At 43.0% G+C, this 18,977-nt stretch overlaps 1 protein-coding gene across 1 annotated transcript in view; it reads right to left on the bottom strand.

Moving 5' to 3' along the window:
- CPE (carboxypeptidase E) overlaps positions 1-18,977 on the bottom strand; it is an 81,362-nt gene that overhangs the window by 30,550 nt on the left and 31,835 nt on the right. Inside the window, exon 2 of the mRNA XM_040332840.1 lies at positions 1,961-2,157. Coding sequence (XP_040188774.1) covers positions 1,961-2,157 — 197 coding nt within the window. The remainder of the gene's footprint in view (positions 1-1,960; positions 2,158-18,977) is intronic.

Genomic DNA, 18,977 nt, shown 5'->3' with positions numbered 1-18,977 from the left:
GGGGGGGGGGGGGACTAAGCTGGTGTCTGTCATGAGTACCTTTCAAGAAATCAGAATAAAGGACTTTGCCATTTTCAATGCGTACTGGAAAGCCACCACCCTAAGGCAAGCCAGGTTCTGATGGACCGTTTTCATCAGTTAACCGATGAAGTTGACTAATGGTCAGTCGTGCCTACACACCATCGGTTAAAAAAACGATTTTGTCAGAACGCGGTGACGTAAAACACAATGACGTGCTGAAAAAAACGAAGTTCAATGCTTCCAAGCATGCGTCGACTTGATTCTGAGCATGCCTGGATTTTTAATCGATGGACGTGCCTACAAACGATCGGTTTTGTTCTATCGGTTAGGTATCTATCGGTTAAATTTAAAACAAGATTGCATTTTTTTAACCTATGGATAATTAACCGATGGGGCCCACACACGATCGGTTTGGTCCGATGAAAATGGTCCATCAGACCGTTCTCATCGGTTTGACCGATCGTGTGTATGCGGCATAAGTTCACTTGTCCCATGCATGAGCATATGGAACTGCCCTGAAGGAGGCAACGGCCAAGAATTAAAACAGAAGGCTGCAACCTTAGATGGCAAAGCCTACTAGGCGTTAACTCCTGTGGTGTTAACTTGGCCTGGGGACAAATCTAGTGGGTGATAGCTGTAACTTCCAATGCAGCCTGCAGGCAAAAGATAGTGGAGTTCTTGCACTCCAAACTACCCCCTAGGGGACTAGGGCAACAGCACCCTGGGCTCCTTGGAGCCCCTACCTACAACAGAGGTTTGTGGTCCCAGCCATATATAGGAAATAGGGACAAGTCCCCTCCAGCTCTGAAAACCACAAGGGGTTATCAAGGACAGGGTCACCCCGGGTGCTAGTGCCATGGCCTGGGATCTTTATAGCAACTTCTGGCAAACATAACGTGTTGCAATTTGTGCCTAGGTGGGCGTCCAGGCAGAATTCAGTGCCCAAACATTACAGGTCAATCCTACATTTTCTTTTTAGCAGGATCTGGGTAGACCTCCCCATGGTGCAGAATAAGGAGTCAACTGGTCCAGAAATCTCCTAAATGGAAGCAGCAGTGGCGATGGGCAGCTACGAACAGGCTTGATAGAAGAATCATGATCTAAAGGTTAGTAAAAAATAAAATAACAAAGAGAAGGGGTTGCTTCTCTGAGAGCAGAGAGAGAAGATGTTTGTACACCTTGGGACACTAGCAAAAAACTGAGGCTTGCTGAGAATGGAAGGGGCTATGCTATGGCTGTGCTTACAGCTTTGCTTGCCAGTGTCCAATCACATGAAGGTATCTGCATAACACCATTATCTCAGTTTAATGCCGCATACACACGACCGTTTTTCATGTCATGGAAAAAAACAACGTTTTTCTCGACGTGATTCCTCTCAAGCCTGTCTTGCATACACACGATCGTGATAAAAAATGCACGAGCAAAGTGCGGTAACGTACAACACGTACAACGGCACTATAAAGGGGAAGTTCCATTCGAATGGCGCCACCCTTTGGGCTGATTATGCAAATTTCCCTTCTCATAACTTGCTTCTGAGCGTGTGCGTTTTTTTCCCCGTCGCTAAAGCGTACACACGACCGTTTTTTCACGATGAGAAAAACAACGGCGTGAAAAACGACGAGAAAAAATAGAGCAGGTTCTAAATCTTTAATGCTCTGGAGCCTACACACTATCGTTTTTAATGACCAAGTTTAAAAATGTAATTTTTCTCGTCATGAAAAACGGTCGTGTGTACGCGGCATAAGATTCTGTGCCGTATAATATACAATTAGGAAAAGTCATTTCTAAAGGTTTTCTGCAAAATTATAGAACACTTATTTTTAGCCAACTGTATCATCTTTCAACGACAAGAAAATGGCACTGAACAAAGTGTGAAAGTACAATAAATAAAAGTGACATGAGATGTGGTTTGCTGCAGACAAAACCTGGCATCACTCACCTGCTGTGCGGCTTTTTCAAACCCATCGGGATTCATGGAGGGCATGATGTGTATGCGAGTGTTATGGATCAGATTGATAATCGTTTCGTTGCCTTTCTGATATTCATTACAGAGATACTGGGCCAAATAAATAAGAAGTTCTCTGCCCACAGCCTCATTTCCATGCATGTTTCCAACATACTTAAATTCAGGTTCACCTGCAAGAGATCAGATTATGTTGAATGTTTATTCCTATTTAAAAGGAAAAAAAAATGTATTTTGTATAATCATTTCCTATGTAACATTCAAATCATAGTTTATTAGACAACTTTTTTACCCAGTGAGCAGTATAATGGTTCAAATGTGCATTTTTTCCACCACGCATTAATACCATTACTAGTCCAATATCCACCACACACATAAAGTGACCCAATCATAAAAAATTAAATAAAAAAAAAGAACCCTCTAACTAGACAGAAGGCAGATAGATTAGGTAGATAGATTTGATATTATCAGATAGCCAGCAAGTGCAGTGACTTCCAAGCCATCTCCTGTATTCAGCATGGACAATTGATTTTCACACACGTACCGAGCAGGAGGCAGGGGATAGTGCTGCTGACGCATTTGTGGATGTGAGTAGGCGTATAATAGGAACTGCTGCTTGCAAACAATGATGCTGTGGATGTACTCTTAATGGGGCATAGGAAAGACAACAGCTGGCCTTTTAGAGCAGGTAAACATATTGAAAGCAAACAGCATGATGTGTCTTCATGTATGATTAAGATCTCCTTTTCCATGCAGACAAAGGAAAAAAAACACTCATCACGAATGTTGCTTCCAACATGTCTCATTTCCCTAGGAACACGTCCTATGTAGAATATAAATTATTCAGTAAATCTGATAACTGAAATTACCAAGGCATCAGAGAAAAAAGAGAAATGAGCTAAGAAATGAAGAGGCGAATCTAGTTAGATCAGACCTGAGTTCTAGTTAGGTCAGACCTGGAATAAAGGAAACGTGGAGTATATACAGTATATATAATCATATTTGCTAAAGTATCTAATACTCTCTGATTGTAATGCACGGCAGTCTCCTCTTGATAGAATCCTCTTGATAGAATCCATCTCCATTGTTTTCGGGCTCAAAGTACACCTGCCACAGATCTGAAGAATTCTAATAAAGCACATAGGCCCAGATTCACAGAGAGGTGGACGCACATAACGCCGCCGTAGCGCAAACGCTGTACGCCACGCCGGCGTAGTGCGTAGAGGCAAGCATTGAATTCAGCAAGCCAGTGCTCCCAACGCCTAGGATTCGAAGGCGTAGGCCGGCGTAGGTGGAAGTGGGCGTGACCCATGCAAATGAGGTGTGACCCCATGCAAATGATGGGCCGAGCGCCAGACAGATACGTATTACGAACTGCGCATGCGCCGTGACGTGGACGCATCCCCCTGCACCTGCTCACAAACATGTTGGAAAAACTGCCTAAACTACACCGGATCACTTCGTACGGCGTGAACGTAACCTACGCCCAGCCAGACACACGTCCAACGTAAAATACGCCGGCTTGTGTTCCCTGGTGCAGACCTGTGCATGTCTGCTGCTGGGTTGCGCCTCCTTTATGGGGAATAACTTTACGCCGGACATACAACTTACACGCACCTCGCGTAGCCTGCGTCGGGCGCACACAGGTTCGAGAATCGCCGTATTTCCCTCATTTGCATGTTTGAATGGCTAATCAATGGGAGCGGCACCATGCACCCAGCCTAAATGTGCGCCCACCCTACGCCGGCGTAAGCAAGATACGTCGGCGGGGTGTAGCCTGGCTTTATCTGTTTGTGGGTCTGGCGCACAGATACAACAGCGCACATTTGCACTTACATCGGCTTAACTTGTTATACATCGGCGTAAGTGCTTTGTGAATCTGGGCCATAATGAGAATTGTGTATAGGAAGAGTTTCAGCAAAAAGAATCAGTAGATCGGCAGATGTACGATGACGTGAAAATCTCAACTTCACTATGAAGGCTCCATTCACATTTGGTGATTAGGAATATCTGGGCAGAATCTCTGCGATTCTGCCCATGATCTCAAATCGCACTACGATCACAATGTATGTATGAGTGCCATTCATTTTCAATGGCAGCTAAAACGCAGTGTAGTGTTGCTGCAATTATCGCACAACGTTTGACACCCAAAAAGTCTGATTTATCCCATGATAATAATGGCATAACACATTTAGGTGTAACTGAAAGTGAATGGAACCTGAACAAGCATTTTGCGATTGCAGTGCGATTTGAGATTGTGGGCAGAATTTCCCGAGATCCCAATATGACAAATGTGGATGGAGCCTCCATCAAACATGACCTTGTCTCCTTTTCTCACTCTCTTCCCCATTGGTCCTTTAAAGTGATCAATGGTTTTTCTAATCAGCAGGGAGTCAAAATGAGAAATAAATGTGTACCATATTTATCGGGGTAAAGCGCGCACCGCCGTATAGCGTGCACCCCAAACCTAGAAGGGAAATTTGAGGAAAAAAGAAAATACTTACAGTTTGAATGCCCCTCGTCGGTGTCTTGCCCGGCGTCCATCGGTGGCCTTCTCGTCCGTCTGCGGCCTCGGTGGTGTCCTCCCTGCTTCTCCCACGCTGTGTTTGAACGCCACCGCCGACATATACCGAGCGCAGTACACTCGGGCACGCTCGGCCACGCTCGTCTCCTCTCGCATAGGAGGCGGCACAGGGCGTGACTGCGTGACCGCGAGGGGAGCCGAGCCTGGCCGAGTGTACCCGAGTGTACTGCGCTCGGTATATGTCAGCGGCAAGGTTCAAACACATCGCGGGTATCGGCGTATATCGCGCACCCACGATTTTCCCCTTAATTTAAGGGGAAAAAAGTGCACGGTATACGCTGATAAATACGGTATATTATCCCGCGCTCCCTAATAATCACACCAAAATTCCTAATATGCAAAATAATTATAAACGGTGTTGGGGTGGCCGCAAACAAATGATTGTGTTCCCACAACTATAAAATAAATAAAGTGATATTAATATTGTTGCACCTACCTCTGGTAAAAAATCGTGCACTCCCCTTATTTATGCTATTAGCTTAAAGGGGTTGTAAAGATTTGTTTTTTATTTTCTAAATAGGTTCCTTTAAGCTAGTACATTGTTGGTTTACTTACCTTTTCCTTCAATTTCCCTTCTACATTTTTTTTTTCTTTGTTTTCTTTGTCTGAATTTCTCACTTCCTGTTCCTCCTCAGTAAGCTGTTCTGGCTGACTAACCCCCAGCCAGAACATGGGGGCGAGCTTACTAAGGAGAAACAGGAAGTGAGAAATTCAGACCAAGAAAAAAAATATTTAGAAGGCAAATCAAAGGAAAAGGTAAGTGAACCAACAATGCACTAGATAAAGGGAACCTATTTAGAAAATAAAAAACAAACCTTTACAAAATCAAATATCTACGTGCATTAATAACACATAAAGTCAGTGAGTCTTCTTCCACACAATAAATAATGTTCTTCCATGCTGGTGATAAATAGTTCATATAATCCACCCTTGTGTGTGGACTACCACCACCATCATTCACCACTGCGCTCATCTTCAGCAATGACCTGTTGAGCCAGGTCCAACCACACTAATCCCCCTACTGGGGTACACAGCCAGGCTTCTCTCCAATGCTTCTCCTTGTTTCCACTAACACGCTTTTTAATTGTACACTTCTCCAGATATTGGGTGTATGGCCTTTTTAATCCAAGGATGCTCCTATCTGTATATCTGATTGCGGTTGCACGCTGTATTCTTTAAAGGGGCTTTAAAAGGAGAAAAAAATTCCCTAAATAGCTTCCTTTACCTTAGTGCAGTCCTCTTTCACTTACCTCATCCTTCGATTTTGCTTTTAAACTTCCTTATTTCTTCTGAGAAATCCTCACTTCCTGTTCTTCTGTCTGTAACTCACCACCCTAATGTGAGGCTTTCTCCCTGGTGTGGAGAAAGCCTCTTGAGGGGGGAGGGGGCGAGCAGGCAAGTCAGGTCACTCTCTACTTTGCAGATAGAGAAAGGAGCTGTGTGTTAGTGGGCGTCCTGACACTCCTGCTCGCCCCCTCCCCCTCAAGAGGCTTTCTCCACACCAGGGAGAAAGCCTCGCATTACGGTGGTGAGTTACAGACAGAAGAACAGGAAGTGAGGATTTCTCAGAAGAAATTCGGACATTTAAAAGCAAAATGGAAGGATGAGGTAAGTGAAGGAGGACTGCACTAAGGTAAAGGAAGCTATTTAGGGAAAAAAATGTTTTCCTTTACAACCCCTTTAAGGCCCCTTTCAGACGGACGGCAGTTTTGCCGCAATTAAAAGCATGTACATTTTCAGTGAAATTCAAGACTCTGAGCACTGCGATTAGCTGCATTTGTACATTGCGATTACGTGCGGTTACATGCGGCCGCGTTTAGCTGCGGTATTCATTTCCATAGCAACCTTTTTTTTTTTTTTATTATGATGTGCTTCCTGTTGTTCTTTTTTTTTTTTCTCACGCTGCTATCCGCAGTTGACACAAAAGACTGCGTATACATGCGGTTAAGTGCATATAGCTGCGCTAAAACGCACCTGGACGCATTCAATTCTATTTTTTCTATTCGCACCAAACCGCATGCAACGAAATCGCAGCTAAACGTTGTGTGTGAATGGGGCCATAGGAAAACATTGTGTGCTTTTAGCTGCGGTAGAAAACTAGAAAATCCGCAGCTAAAAGCACCATTCTACCCGTCTGTGTGAAAGGGGCCTAACGCTGATAAACGTCGATAAACGCTCAAAAATTTCACTCAACAGAATTTAACGTTTTTGATCCATTGAAAAAAAATAAAAGAAAACAATTTTTTTTCTTCAGAAAAAAAACGCAAAAAAACGCTAACGTGGAAAAACGCTAATAAGCGCTAAAAAACGCTATTGAATTTTTTAAAAAAAAAACTCACTGCAAAGCTACTGGTGTTTTTAGAACGTTATTTTTACGTCCAGTGTGCATGAGGCCTAAAAGCTTTTCAATAGAAAATGTATTGAAAGAAAAACTGTACACAGCATACTGTTACATTCTTCCATACTATTATTATTCATGCCACTGGAGTCTGTAGATGATGGGAGTGATATGAATGAGATATGAACAGTGCCACTCATTAAGGCCTCTGCCCTCAAGCAGCTTACATTCTAAGCCCCCTATCCCCCCGGCACACACCTACAGTACTACACCAAATTTTCTCAGGATCATAGGTGTGCGCAGGGGGTGTGCCAGGTGTGCCTGGGCACACCCTAATCACTCTGTGTGGTGCCGATCCTCACTACAGCCCAGGTTTAACCCTGTTGGGGGAAAGGGCTAGTCAATATGTCATTTACTGGCCCATTTCCTCTTCTAAATGAACACACTCACTCACTGAGGGTTATTTACGAAAGGCAAATCCACTTTGCACTACAAGTGCACTTGGAAGTGCAGTCGCTGTAGATCCGAGGTGGACATGCAAGGAAAATAAAAAGCAGCATTTTATCTTGCACATGGATGATATTGGATTGGATGATTGGATGAAAAAATCAGCAGAGCTTCCCCTCATTTCAGATCTTCCCCTCAGATCTACAGCGACTGCACTTTCAAGTGCACTTGTAGTGCAAAGTGGATTTGCCTTTCTTAAATAGCCACCACTGTGTTCATTCATGACTGAAACATAGTTAACTATTTTACTATGCTTCAGTTTGTGAATGAACAAGAAGCCACTCAGCACAGAGCACTTCCTATGCATTCACTGCCCAGTGCAGTTGAGGCTGCAGAGAAAGGTATGTGTGTTTGAGCTTTGGGGTGCACACCCTAATGTAATAGGCTGCGCACACCTATGGTCAGGATCCAATTAACCTACCCGCATGTCTTTGGAGTGTGGAAGGAAACCCATGCAAGCATTGAGAGAGCATACAAACTCAATGCATATAGGGCCAGATTCACGTAGCTCAGCGGATCTATAGATCCGCTCGATCTACGTGAATTAAGATCCGCTCCCACAAGTTTAGGAGGCAAGTGGCTAATTCACAAACCACTTACCTCCAAACTTGCGACGGCGGATCCTAAATCCCCCGGCGGAATTCAAATTCCGCGGCTAGGGGAGTGTACTATTTAAATCAGGCGCGTTCCCGCGCCGATTTAAATGCGCATGCGCCGTCCGCGAAATTTCCCGCCGTGCATTGCTCCCACTGACGTCGCTAGGACGTCAGTGGTTTCGACGCTTACGTAAACGACGTTCGTCCGTATTCGAGAATGACTTACGCAAACGACGATAAAAAATTAAAATTCGACGCGGGAGCGCCGGCTATACTTAACATTGGCTGCGCCTGATAAAAGAAGGGGTAAGTATACGACGGGTACGCCGCTACGGAAACATCGTAAGAAGACTGCGTCGGGTCCGCGTACGTTCGTGAATTTGCGTATCTCGCTGATTTACATATTATTTATCGTAAATCAGCGGGAACGCCCCCGGTGCCATTTTTAAATTGAAAAAAAGATCCAACAGTGTAACACTGTCGGATCTAGCCCTATCTATGCGTAACTGATTCTATGAATCAGGCGCATAGATAGGACCAGTGTAAGTCAGAGATACGATGGTGTATCTGTAGATACACCGTCGTATCTCTTTATGAATCTGGCCCATAGTGTCTAAACCGAGGAATCCAGCACTGAAGGAGTGCCAACCACAAAACCGCTGTGCATAGTTGTGGTATTTACTCGTTCCCATTGCTGGACACGCTTTTACGCACAATAAATAAACTGTAGGCTGTTTTCCCTGTCATGCTCAAAAGTATTTTTTATTATTTTTCTCCTGTGACATTAGTGTCCATATTATGATGGATTTTACTTCCTCTTTGTTTCCCTGCAAAGGTAAAGCATAATGGGCTAGTATGCACCGCATACTAGCCCATTATGTGACACTTACCTGCAGGAGAAGCCCGCAATGTCCCCCTGTCTCCCTGATAAGCTCTGCATTGCCCTATTATATAAAACTGCCATTAAACATTTGTTTTATTGTGATATTATGTGCACAGGGAAGCATTTATTTTTATCAAGGTCCCAGATCTTCTGAGAATATGTCTCTCTATGGCAACACTCTCTGTGCTCCCGGATTTCTCCCATTATGGTAGGCTTGTCACTGGGAGAACTAACACTGAATAATGAGAGTGGAACATCTGAAAGACCAAACTGCAGAAAATCAGCTCTGCACGGCATCACTGGAACCGTATCGGCCGTATATTCCACAAAACATACAGTTCACACAAATCACCAGAGGCATTGTTCTGAAAGGCTATATCTCAGCGACCTTCCAGCACAGAAATGAAATAGGTACCATCGTCCTTTTCTTGTACACTAGCTCAATGATGGACAAACAACTATATAAATGATAGTAGTTGGGATCTTATAGAAAGAATGATAAAGCACAAGATATAAGAAAACGTACATAGAGCAAATACATCTTTATAGGAATGTATCATCTTTATCCTTTTTTCCACTAAAACTGGAGCACTAAGGCCTCGCACACATGACCGAGTTTCTCGGCAAAAACCAGCAAGAAACTTGCTGGGAGATATTTTTTTGCCGAGGAAACCGGTCGTGTGTACATTTTCGGCGAGGAAACTGTCGAGGAACTCGACGAGCCAAAAAGAGAGCAAGTTCTCTATTTCCTCGACGGGAATGGAGAAACTTGCCTTGTCGAGTTCCTCGACAGCCTAACAAGGAACTTTACGAGGAAAACGATGTGTTTCGCCCGTCGAGTTCCTCGGTCGTGTGTACGAGGCTTCAGAATCTGGTGCATGGTAGCCAATCAGCTTCTGACTTCAGCTTGTTTATTAAGCTTTGACAATAAAACCCGGAAAATAAATGTGAAAAATTGTGAGAAGATGGACAGCCGCACTCCAGAAGAACTTCAGAAAGTTGTCTTTATTCGATAAAAATCAGCATACAAAACAAAACACAGCCACAGAAGCGGACAGCCGACATGTTTCGCACTACATTAGTGCTTAGTCATGGCAATAAAACCCGGAAGCTGATTGGTTTCTATGCATACAGTAGTTGCACCAGATTTTGCACTCTCCAGGTTTGGTAAATCAATCCCAATGAGTCACAGACCTGGAACAAGCATTGTGTGGTTCATGTTTCTGGACAAAACAGTAATACAAGTACAAGTAGAAACATTCTGGAGCATGCGCCTCCACAGACACCTGCTATATTTTTAAACAGACAGGTTCCCTTTCATTTCCAACTAAGCCCTCATTTCTTTATTATAAATAAATGCTGATAAGTGTTGCAGCAAGGGCTTAAATACCCCACACAGCCATACATATAGGAGTCAAAGCAAGTCCGTCTCTCTCTCACAATAGAAGGAAGACTCCTCAGCCGTCTGACACGTATGTCCCCAACGTTGTCCTAATCAATAGTCTTCTTACCTCCTGATGGTGCAAGGGTGCTAAAGAGCAGGAATTCTATAGATTAGAGCAGAGTTTTTTGGTTGCCGCTTTGTGTGTGAGAGAAAGAAGCGGTCTGACTCTCCTATGTTCTGGTAGCACAGGGTATTTTCACCCTTATTGCTGAACTTAGCATTTATTACTGTATATACAGCCTGGCTAAACTACAAGGTGGCTAGGTTTTCAAAATAGAAAATTCAGTTTTAAAGACGTAATAGGAAAACTGTGGGGCTAAATAGAAAACAAAAGGTCTCTGAACAGTGTGTCTATGCAGGTAGAACAGTACAAGTTTTGGACTTAAAGCCAGTGGCTGGTGGTATTTTTTTTTTTGGGGGGGGGGGCAAACAAATCACCCGCCGCAAACCGGGTGGGTCACAGGTACTCTCCCCCCAGTCAATCGAACACCAGCCCCACACTTAGGCCCCTTTCAGACGTGCGGGCCGTATGTCCGCTTTTTCATCCATCCATTTGCGGATGAAAAAGGGACATACATTGGTCCCTATGAGATTGCGGGTGTCAGCGGATAAACATCCGCTGGCACCCGTAATCATCCGCCTCCGCAAATATCCGATTTTGCAGACGGAAGAAAACCCTATTTTTTCTTCCGTCTGCGGATCGGATCGGATGAACACAGACACATGGTCCGTGTTCATCCGATCCCCCATTGGGGAGAGCGGAAAAAAAAAAGACAGGGCGGTCCCTGCACAGTGTACGGAGACCGCCCTGTCATCCGACGGCTCAGCAGGGATTTACGGAGCGATCCCCGCTGAGCTTACGGACATACGGAGTCGGATCATTACTGATCTGCCCCATGTGAAAGGGCCATTACCCCATTTAGGTCACGGGCAGCACTTTCTCTGGATGGCTGGTGGCAGCTTCACCCTGAATCTCCTTCTCCTTGGCTTCGGCAGCTTCCCCTGCATCTCCTCTCTCTTCCTCCTCGGTGGCCAATAGGACTGCTTCTCCCTTCAGCCAATCGGGTGACTGGTCTCAGGACCTGCTTCTTGATTGGCCGAGAGGAGAAACAGGAAGACAATAGCGAATGTTATTTTGCAATTGTCACTCAACTGGGTGGGCTCACTGCGCCCCAAGCCCACCCTTTTTTAAAAGCCAATTAAAGTTTAAGGCTCTAATCACGTGCTTCTGGTGGGCACAGATTGCCACTGACTAGCAGCTGATGGGCATGGATTTGCAGCTTTGGTGGGCACCTCTCCTGGTTGCTGCACTAATAATCAATGTGCTGATTATCAGCGCAGACCCCCCCCCCCCCTCTGACAGGGAGAGCCGCCGATCGGCGGCCGACCGGCTCTCCCTGTCAGCGCAAACCGAGGAAAGCCATTTACTGACACTGGTTCATGCGATAAGCTGTGATTGGTCCCAGCTGATCACATGGTAAGAAGCCTCTGTCAGAGGCTCCTTACTATGATCGGAGATGCAGTGTGTCAGACTGACACGCCGCACCACCGATCATCGCGCCCGTTTACCCCTTCCTGCCACTGCCAGGCCTATAGCAGAATGATGGCCGGGCGGGAAGTGGTTACATTTTTTATTTATTTTTTATATCTATACACAAACTTTTTGCCTTTCATTTCTATTTTAAACTGAATGGATTGTTTTACAAGGTGATCGTTTACAATCACTTCAATACAGGCAGAAGTTTGGAGGATTCATAGGCATGAGCCACACAATTAAATAAATGCATGTTAGCTGATTGCTTCCAATTTGCTTATAATATACAGTATGTTTTATGAACATGAGATTTAAATGACTTATCTGGAAAATAGTAAAATTGTTATGAGGTATTTGCTTTTGTCAGTGCTGCATAGAGCACATATGCAAACATCATAGAGCTGCTTTAACAAAGCTTTGCATTGATCACAGGCTGACAGCAGATGGTCAGAGCCCTTGTAGCAGCAGGAGTGAACATATTACTGTATCTAAGAACAGTAAGCAGAGCCAATGGAAGGACCAATGAAATCATCTCCGCCAGCTAATCCTCTCTGTCACCATGGCAACATCTCCCGGACAAATCTTTCATGTCTGCATCAAGTGACCAGAAAGGAACTTTTCAGCCGCATTGCTGCCTTTCACAGATTCATTAAAAAACCCTGAGCTTAATAGTTCTATTAAATGGAAAATACTGTTCCTAATGGGCCTTCTTTTACACATGGGAAGACAATCACACTTAGAATGAAAGGTGAAAAGCTCATGCTGGCATTTAGTATAATGTAAGGATTGCGCTACCCTGGTAAGTGGCTTACATCCACCTAATCACTAAATAAAAATATGTGTATCAACTTATGTTGTTCCACCACAATCTTTACAACTAGATAACAATCCACCACACATATGTGTGTAAACAAATAGCAGTCCTTCTTATATACAGATATCCTTCTATAAAGGCTCTGCTTGTATATAAACACATAAATATAACATGCGCATGTTTAATATATCAAAATGGTGCTCTTTAAATCTTCAAAAACGTGTATTACCCTATTACGGGTTTCACAAAAAAAAACAAAAAAACTATTATGTCATGAATCACAACAAATAATATAAAATTGAAATTAAAAAATATATATAAAGGAGAATTCCTATATGAATCCTCTTCACTTTGTTAGGAAAGTCCCAATGTGCTCATAAGACCATCAATATTCCTCCTGCGTAATATTCAAACACAACGTGATTGCACCACTTCCGTGATTATCCCGTCACCGTTAGAAATGGCCACTCACCAGATCCTGTTCAATAAATGCCTTTGGTTCATTCCCAGGATAACCACTCCTATTTTACGTCACCACAGTTGTCAGGTATCTTGAGATTATTATTAATATTGCCTCTCTTTCCCTATAAAAGCTCACAGGAAAAGGCTGCCTATCATAGTATAGTAGGTAAAATAATTTATTGGGTTAAAAAATAAAGCATATATTGCACTCACATCTTAGTGTGCCTGTATGCCGGGGATCAAGCTTCTCCAGCCATGTATGCAAATATATGAGAGAAAAGGCGTTCCTCTATCGTGTTCCCCCCGAGCCTGTCTTACGCTCAGCGTATTCTCCCGTGGGTGTCAGCAGCTTCTACGCGTTTCGCAGAATTTATTGCGTCATCAGGAAGCACGCAATAAATTCTGCGAAACGCGTAGAAGCTGCTGACACCCACGGGAGAATACGCTGATCATAAGACAGGCTCGGGGATAGAGGAACGCCTTTCCTCTCATATATTTGCATACACGGCTGGAGAAGCTTGATTCAACTGTGGTGACGTAAAATAGGAGTGGTTTTCCTGGGAATGAAACAAAGGCATTTATTGAACACGATCTGGTGAGTGGCCATTTCTAACGGTGACGGGATAATCACAAAAGTGGTGCAATCACATTGTGTTTGAATATTACACAGGAGGAATATTGATGGTCTTATGAGAACTTGTTATCACATTGGGACTTTCCTAACAAAGTGAAGAGGATTCATATAGGAATTCTCCTTTATATATATTTCTCCAACATTTTTTATTTTCAATTTTATATTATTTGTTGTGATTTATGACATAATAGTTTTTTTGTGAAACCCGTAATAGGGTAATACACGTTTTTGAAGATTTAAAGAGCACCATTTTGATATATTAAACACGCGCATGTTATATTTATGTGTTTATATACAAGCAGAGCCTTTATAGATATCTGTATATAAGAAGGACTGCTATTTGTTTACACACATATGTGTGGTGGATTGTTATCTAGTTGTAAACATTGTGGTGGAACAATATAAGTTGATACACATATTTTTATTTATTGATTAGGTGGATGTAAGCCACTTACCAGGGTAGCGCAATCCTTACATTATACGAAATACATTTCGGGCGGGTCACCATAGAGCGGCTTGCACCCTTTTGATTGCAGCAGACCATCCGATATAGAACGAATTGTTTTTTCCATTTGCGCCAGTAACATCCGTCCTATACTCATGCAGGCATTGCATATAATTATAAAGTAATTATATTTTAAATGTACTAAATTAAAAAGGCTTTAACCACTTGCCATCCAATGTACATGTATAAACATCCTGGATGGCAAGTGCCTATTGTTTAATAGAGCCAGCAATCGTCTTTCATGTAAAAGAGATCCAGGGTGGTCTACAGCAGCCTGATCACTTTACAGCGCTTAGAAGACACCCTTTCCCCTCCTGCCACCCACAGTAAGCACTTGGGACAGTTTCCCACAGAGAAGATGGAGGAACATCAGTTCCCCCATCTCCACTGTTGCGAATGATCCTAGAAGCAGCAAGGATTTAAAGTGGATGTGAACCCTCCATACACCCAGTGAAGTGAACAGCCTCAGACACAGGGATGAACCAAATCTCCCAACATAGGTTTTACATCCATATCTGCTGTCTTCACATTTGTATACTGTTTAGAAAGTTCAGATAGTGTTAGGAAATGTCCTCTTCCTGTTTAACACAGAGTGTGATGTCTGGGCATAAAGCCAAGAAGGCTGATTGGAGGAAAGGCCAACACCCCCCCCCCCCACCCCCTCATCATAGGCAGAGACTCTCAGAGGTGTTTTGTAACAGGGTCAGCTCCCTGATAATCTATTTTAGCAACCTCCTCTGACAGAAATGTCAGGCTGCTTTTATCTGATGTGTCAGAGAATTTGGCAGGGGTTATCAGGCTGATAACAGAGGAACGGGTCAGGAGAGAGATTTGGGACTTAGCTCTTTGAAGAAAGATAACAAAATACTGCAGATATATGTGCCCAGCTCAAATCTCATGAATTGGGTTTACCATACCTACCAACTTTTTGAGATGGGAATGAGGGACACCTATCAGCAAAAGTATGCAGGCATAGGACACACCCCCTTAAAGGAGAATTGTACAAAATTACTATTCCACTACTATTCCTTTATATTGGCTTTTGAAATTTACAAATGTGGCAATTTAGAAATCAGATAAAAGGTTTAGCACTGGATAGATAAAAGGTGCATTTTATATACATCTACCGTATTTATCGGGGTATTGCGCGCTCCGGCGTATAGCGCGCACCCCTAAAGTGGACCCGACATTCCTGTAAAAAAACATTTTAGTACTTACAGTTTTGGTGTCTTGCGCGTCCTTCATCGGCGGCCTCGTCGGGTCCGGCGTCCGTCTGCGGCTTCGGGTGTCCTCTTCGTCGGGTCCGGCATCCTTCTGCGGCGTCCTCCCCGCTCCATCCCCGCGCCGAGTTTGAATACTGCGCCGGCATATACCGAGCGCAGTACACTCCTGTACGTCCAGGACGTGAGCGCGAGAGGAGCCGAGCCTGCCCGACTATACACGAGTGTACTGCGCTCGGTATATGCCGGCGCAGTATTCAAACTCGGCACGGGAAAGCGGGTATCGGCGTATATAGTGCACCCACGATTTTGCCCTGATTATCAGGGCAAAAAAGTGTGCGGTATACACTGATAAATACGGTATATAGATCAGACCAAAATGAGGGACAAATGAGGAGGAATGAGGGACAGAGGGACATTGTTCTAAATCAGGGACAGTTGGGAGCTATGGGTTTACATCCACTTTAATTGTTTCTGGTTTCAGAGCTGCCATTTCCTGGCTATTACAAGCAGGAAAACAGCTGATCAAATGCAATCTGTCTTTGACAAGCTGCTTTGAAGGGCATGGGAGACATCAGGGGTCTAAAATATCCCTGATCTTTCCATAAAGTGTATCTATCACTGCCCAAAGCTATCAAAAGGGGGCAATAAACAATAAGAGCAATAAGGTTAAATGAAAAAAAAAAAAAAACTTAAATAAAATAAATAAAAATAGTAACATTTAAAAGCACCCCTGTCCTGCTGTGTTTGCATGCAAATAAATAAGTATGGTGTGCACATGTTTGCACTACACATGTAAGGTATTGTAGCAAACGTCATAATGAGAGTAACATATCTAGGGCCATAATTCATGATTAACGTTAGACTGATAACCTGTAAAGGCTTTTTAAAGCGTTGCCTATGGACAAGGTTAGATACCGAAGTTTGTTGCCGTTTACTATATATGCGCAATTTTAAATCTTGACATGTTTAGTATCTATTCACTCGATGCAACATCATCTTTTATATATTACTAAAAAATGTGTTATTTCATTGTGTTTTTTGTGCACTAAAACTCATTTAAGTGTATTTTATTTCCTGAAAATTTGCATTTGATATTGCGCAACAAAACAAATTGCAACAGTCACCATTTTATTTTCCAGTGCTTTTGCTTTCAAGAAATGTATAATGTTTGGGGGTTCTAAGTAATTTTACTCAAAAGATTTTTTTTTTTACACTTTATCTGAAAAATTACAAAATTGCCCCAGTAGGCAAGCGAACTCAAGGGGTCTGCGTTTCTGCTAGGGATAAACAATTGAATAATGATATCTGGAGGCCAGAGCTGTTTGACCCTTACCATAAGAAAGATGAGTGGATGATGAGCCCAATACCAACAAGTGATGCTCCCAATTTGAGGAAATAATTGCACTGGCATTGAAAAGCACAGAGAGGGTTATTTACTAAAAGCAAATCCACTTTGCACTACAAGTGCAAACTACAAGTGCACAGTACACTTGAAATTGCACTGAAAGTACACTTGGAAGTGCAGTCACTGTAGATCTGAGGGGGACATGCAAGGAAAATAAAAAACAGCATTTTAGCTTGCACATGATTGGATAATAAAATCAGCAGAGCTTCCCCTCATTTCAGATCTACCCCTCAGATTTACAGTGACTGCACTTCTAAGTGTACTTGTAGTGCAAAGTGGCTTTGCCTTTCATAAATAGCCCCCAGATTGTCACAGAGATTTTGCAATTTACACAATGTATTAGAAAATCTACCCGAGAGAGGGCCCAATCCTTTGAGGTTCTTCATGTGCGCTGGAGTCACCATTGGGCAAGACTTGAAGCATATCCCAGCATTCCAGAGACTCACCCAAGGATGAGCAGACATATGTGTCCTAATGGAATGGTGGAAGCTGAGGATGAAGGGGAAGCACCTCAGTAACCAATGGAACTCATTTAAAGTGGAGGTTCCATCAAAAAAACAATTTTGCTTTCAACTGTAGCTTACACCTAAAAAATAAAAAAACATTTTATTTATTTTTTACTCATCTGGAAATGCCTGTTGCTATGCGGTCCCACGAAATCTGCCTTTGAAACCACCTAGGATTCTGACATCATCTCTCTCTAATGCTTCTGGGAAATGTGTGTCATCATTTCCCAGGATGCAGTGCGCTGTCCAATTATCACTCCCCATCCAAGACTTCCAGGAAGTAAGTGCTTGTAGGCTTCACAATGCCCACAAGCAAAATGACAACGGTGTAGACATAGTTTTATAAACTTTCTTTTTGAATATCTATGCGGATCAGCGGCGGATTGTAAAATAGTAAGTGACCGGATTTATATTATAAAAACGCAGGATGAAAGGACATACGTTTAAAAAATGCTAATTGTGGTTGGAACTCCGCTTTAATCATCTTTTCTGATTACTCTTGCCTATTGTAGACAACCAATGATTTTCCAGCACGTTGGAGAATTTACCCAGAGCCATGAGATTATTTAAGAGATTAGTGCAAAGTGCAATGGCCTCATTGCATTCCTTCACAGTATCGTGGATTAATCAAGAGCAAACAATCATCCAAAGCAAACAATCTCAGGCCTCGTACACACGACCGAGTTTCTCTGCAAAAACCAGCAAGAAACTTGCTGGGATTTTTTTTTTGCCGAGGAAACCGGTCGTGTGTACACTTTTCCACGAGGAAACTGTCGAGGATCCCGTCGAGCCAAAAAGAGAGCAAGTCTTCTTTTTCCTCGACAGGAATGGAGAAACTTGCCTTGTCGAGATCCTCGACAGCCTAACAAGGAGCCCGTCAAGGAAAACAATGTGTTTCGCCCGTCGTGTGTACGAGGCTTCAGTCTACATTAGTCAAAGACAAATTTGGAATTTCGATTTTTACTATGGATTAGTGTTCTTTGCACGCAGGTAATGCATTTTCATTATTTTAGCGCCGTTAAACCCAAACGCCAACATTTATTATATTGCAGTTTACCAATTCTTATGCCGCGTACAGATGGTCGTTTTTTGTGATGAAAAAAAAACGACGTTTGAAATCATGAAATAAAACAACGTTTTTGAAACATCATTTTCAAAAACGACGTTGCCTACACACACCATCGTTTTTTCACAATGCTCTAGCTAAGCGAGGTTACGTTTCACCACTTTTTTCCATTAAAACTAGCTTCTGGGCATGCGCGGGTTTAAAAACGTCGTTTTAAACGTCGTTTTTTGCTACACACGGTCAATTTCTGTGAAACAAAAAACTAGCATGTTCGAATTTTTTTTTGTCGTTTTTTAGAAGACATAAACAACGTTTTCCCCCACACACGATCATTTTAAATGACGTTTTCAAAAACGTCGTTTTTTTTCATCACAAAAAACGACCGTCTGTACGCGGCATTAGAATGTGATTTTTTTTTCTTTTTTTTTTCCTGGTGATTTGGCCACCAGTCTGTTATTTTTCAACAGAACAAGCTGTCACGCAGGTGTAGCA

Source organism: Rana temporaria, chromosome 1 (genome assembly GCF_905171775.1).
Source record: "Rana temporaria chromosome 1, aRanTem1.1, whole genome shotgun sequence".
Lineage (NCBI taxonomy): Eukaryota > Metazoa > Chordata > Amphibia > Anura > Ranidae > Rana > Rana temporaria.
Note: the sequence above shows the minus strand (reverse complement) of the source record. Positions and strands in the feature narration are given on the sequence as shown.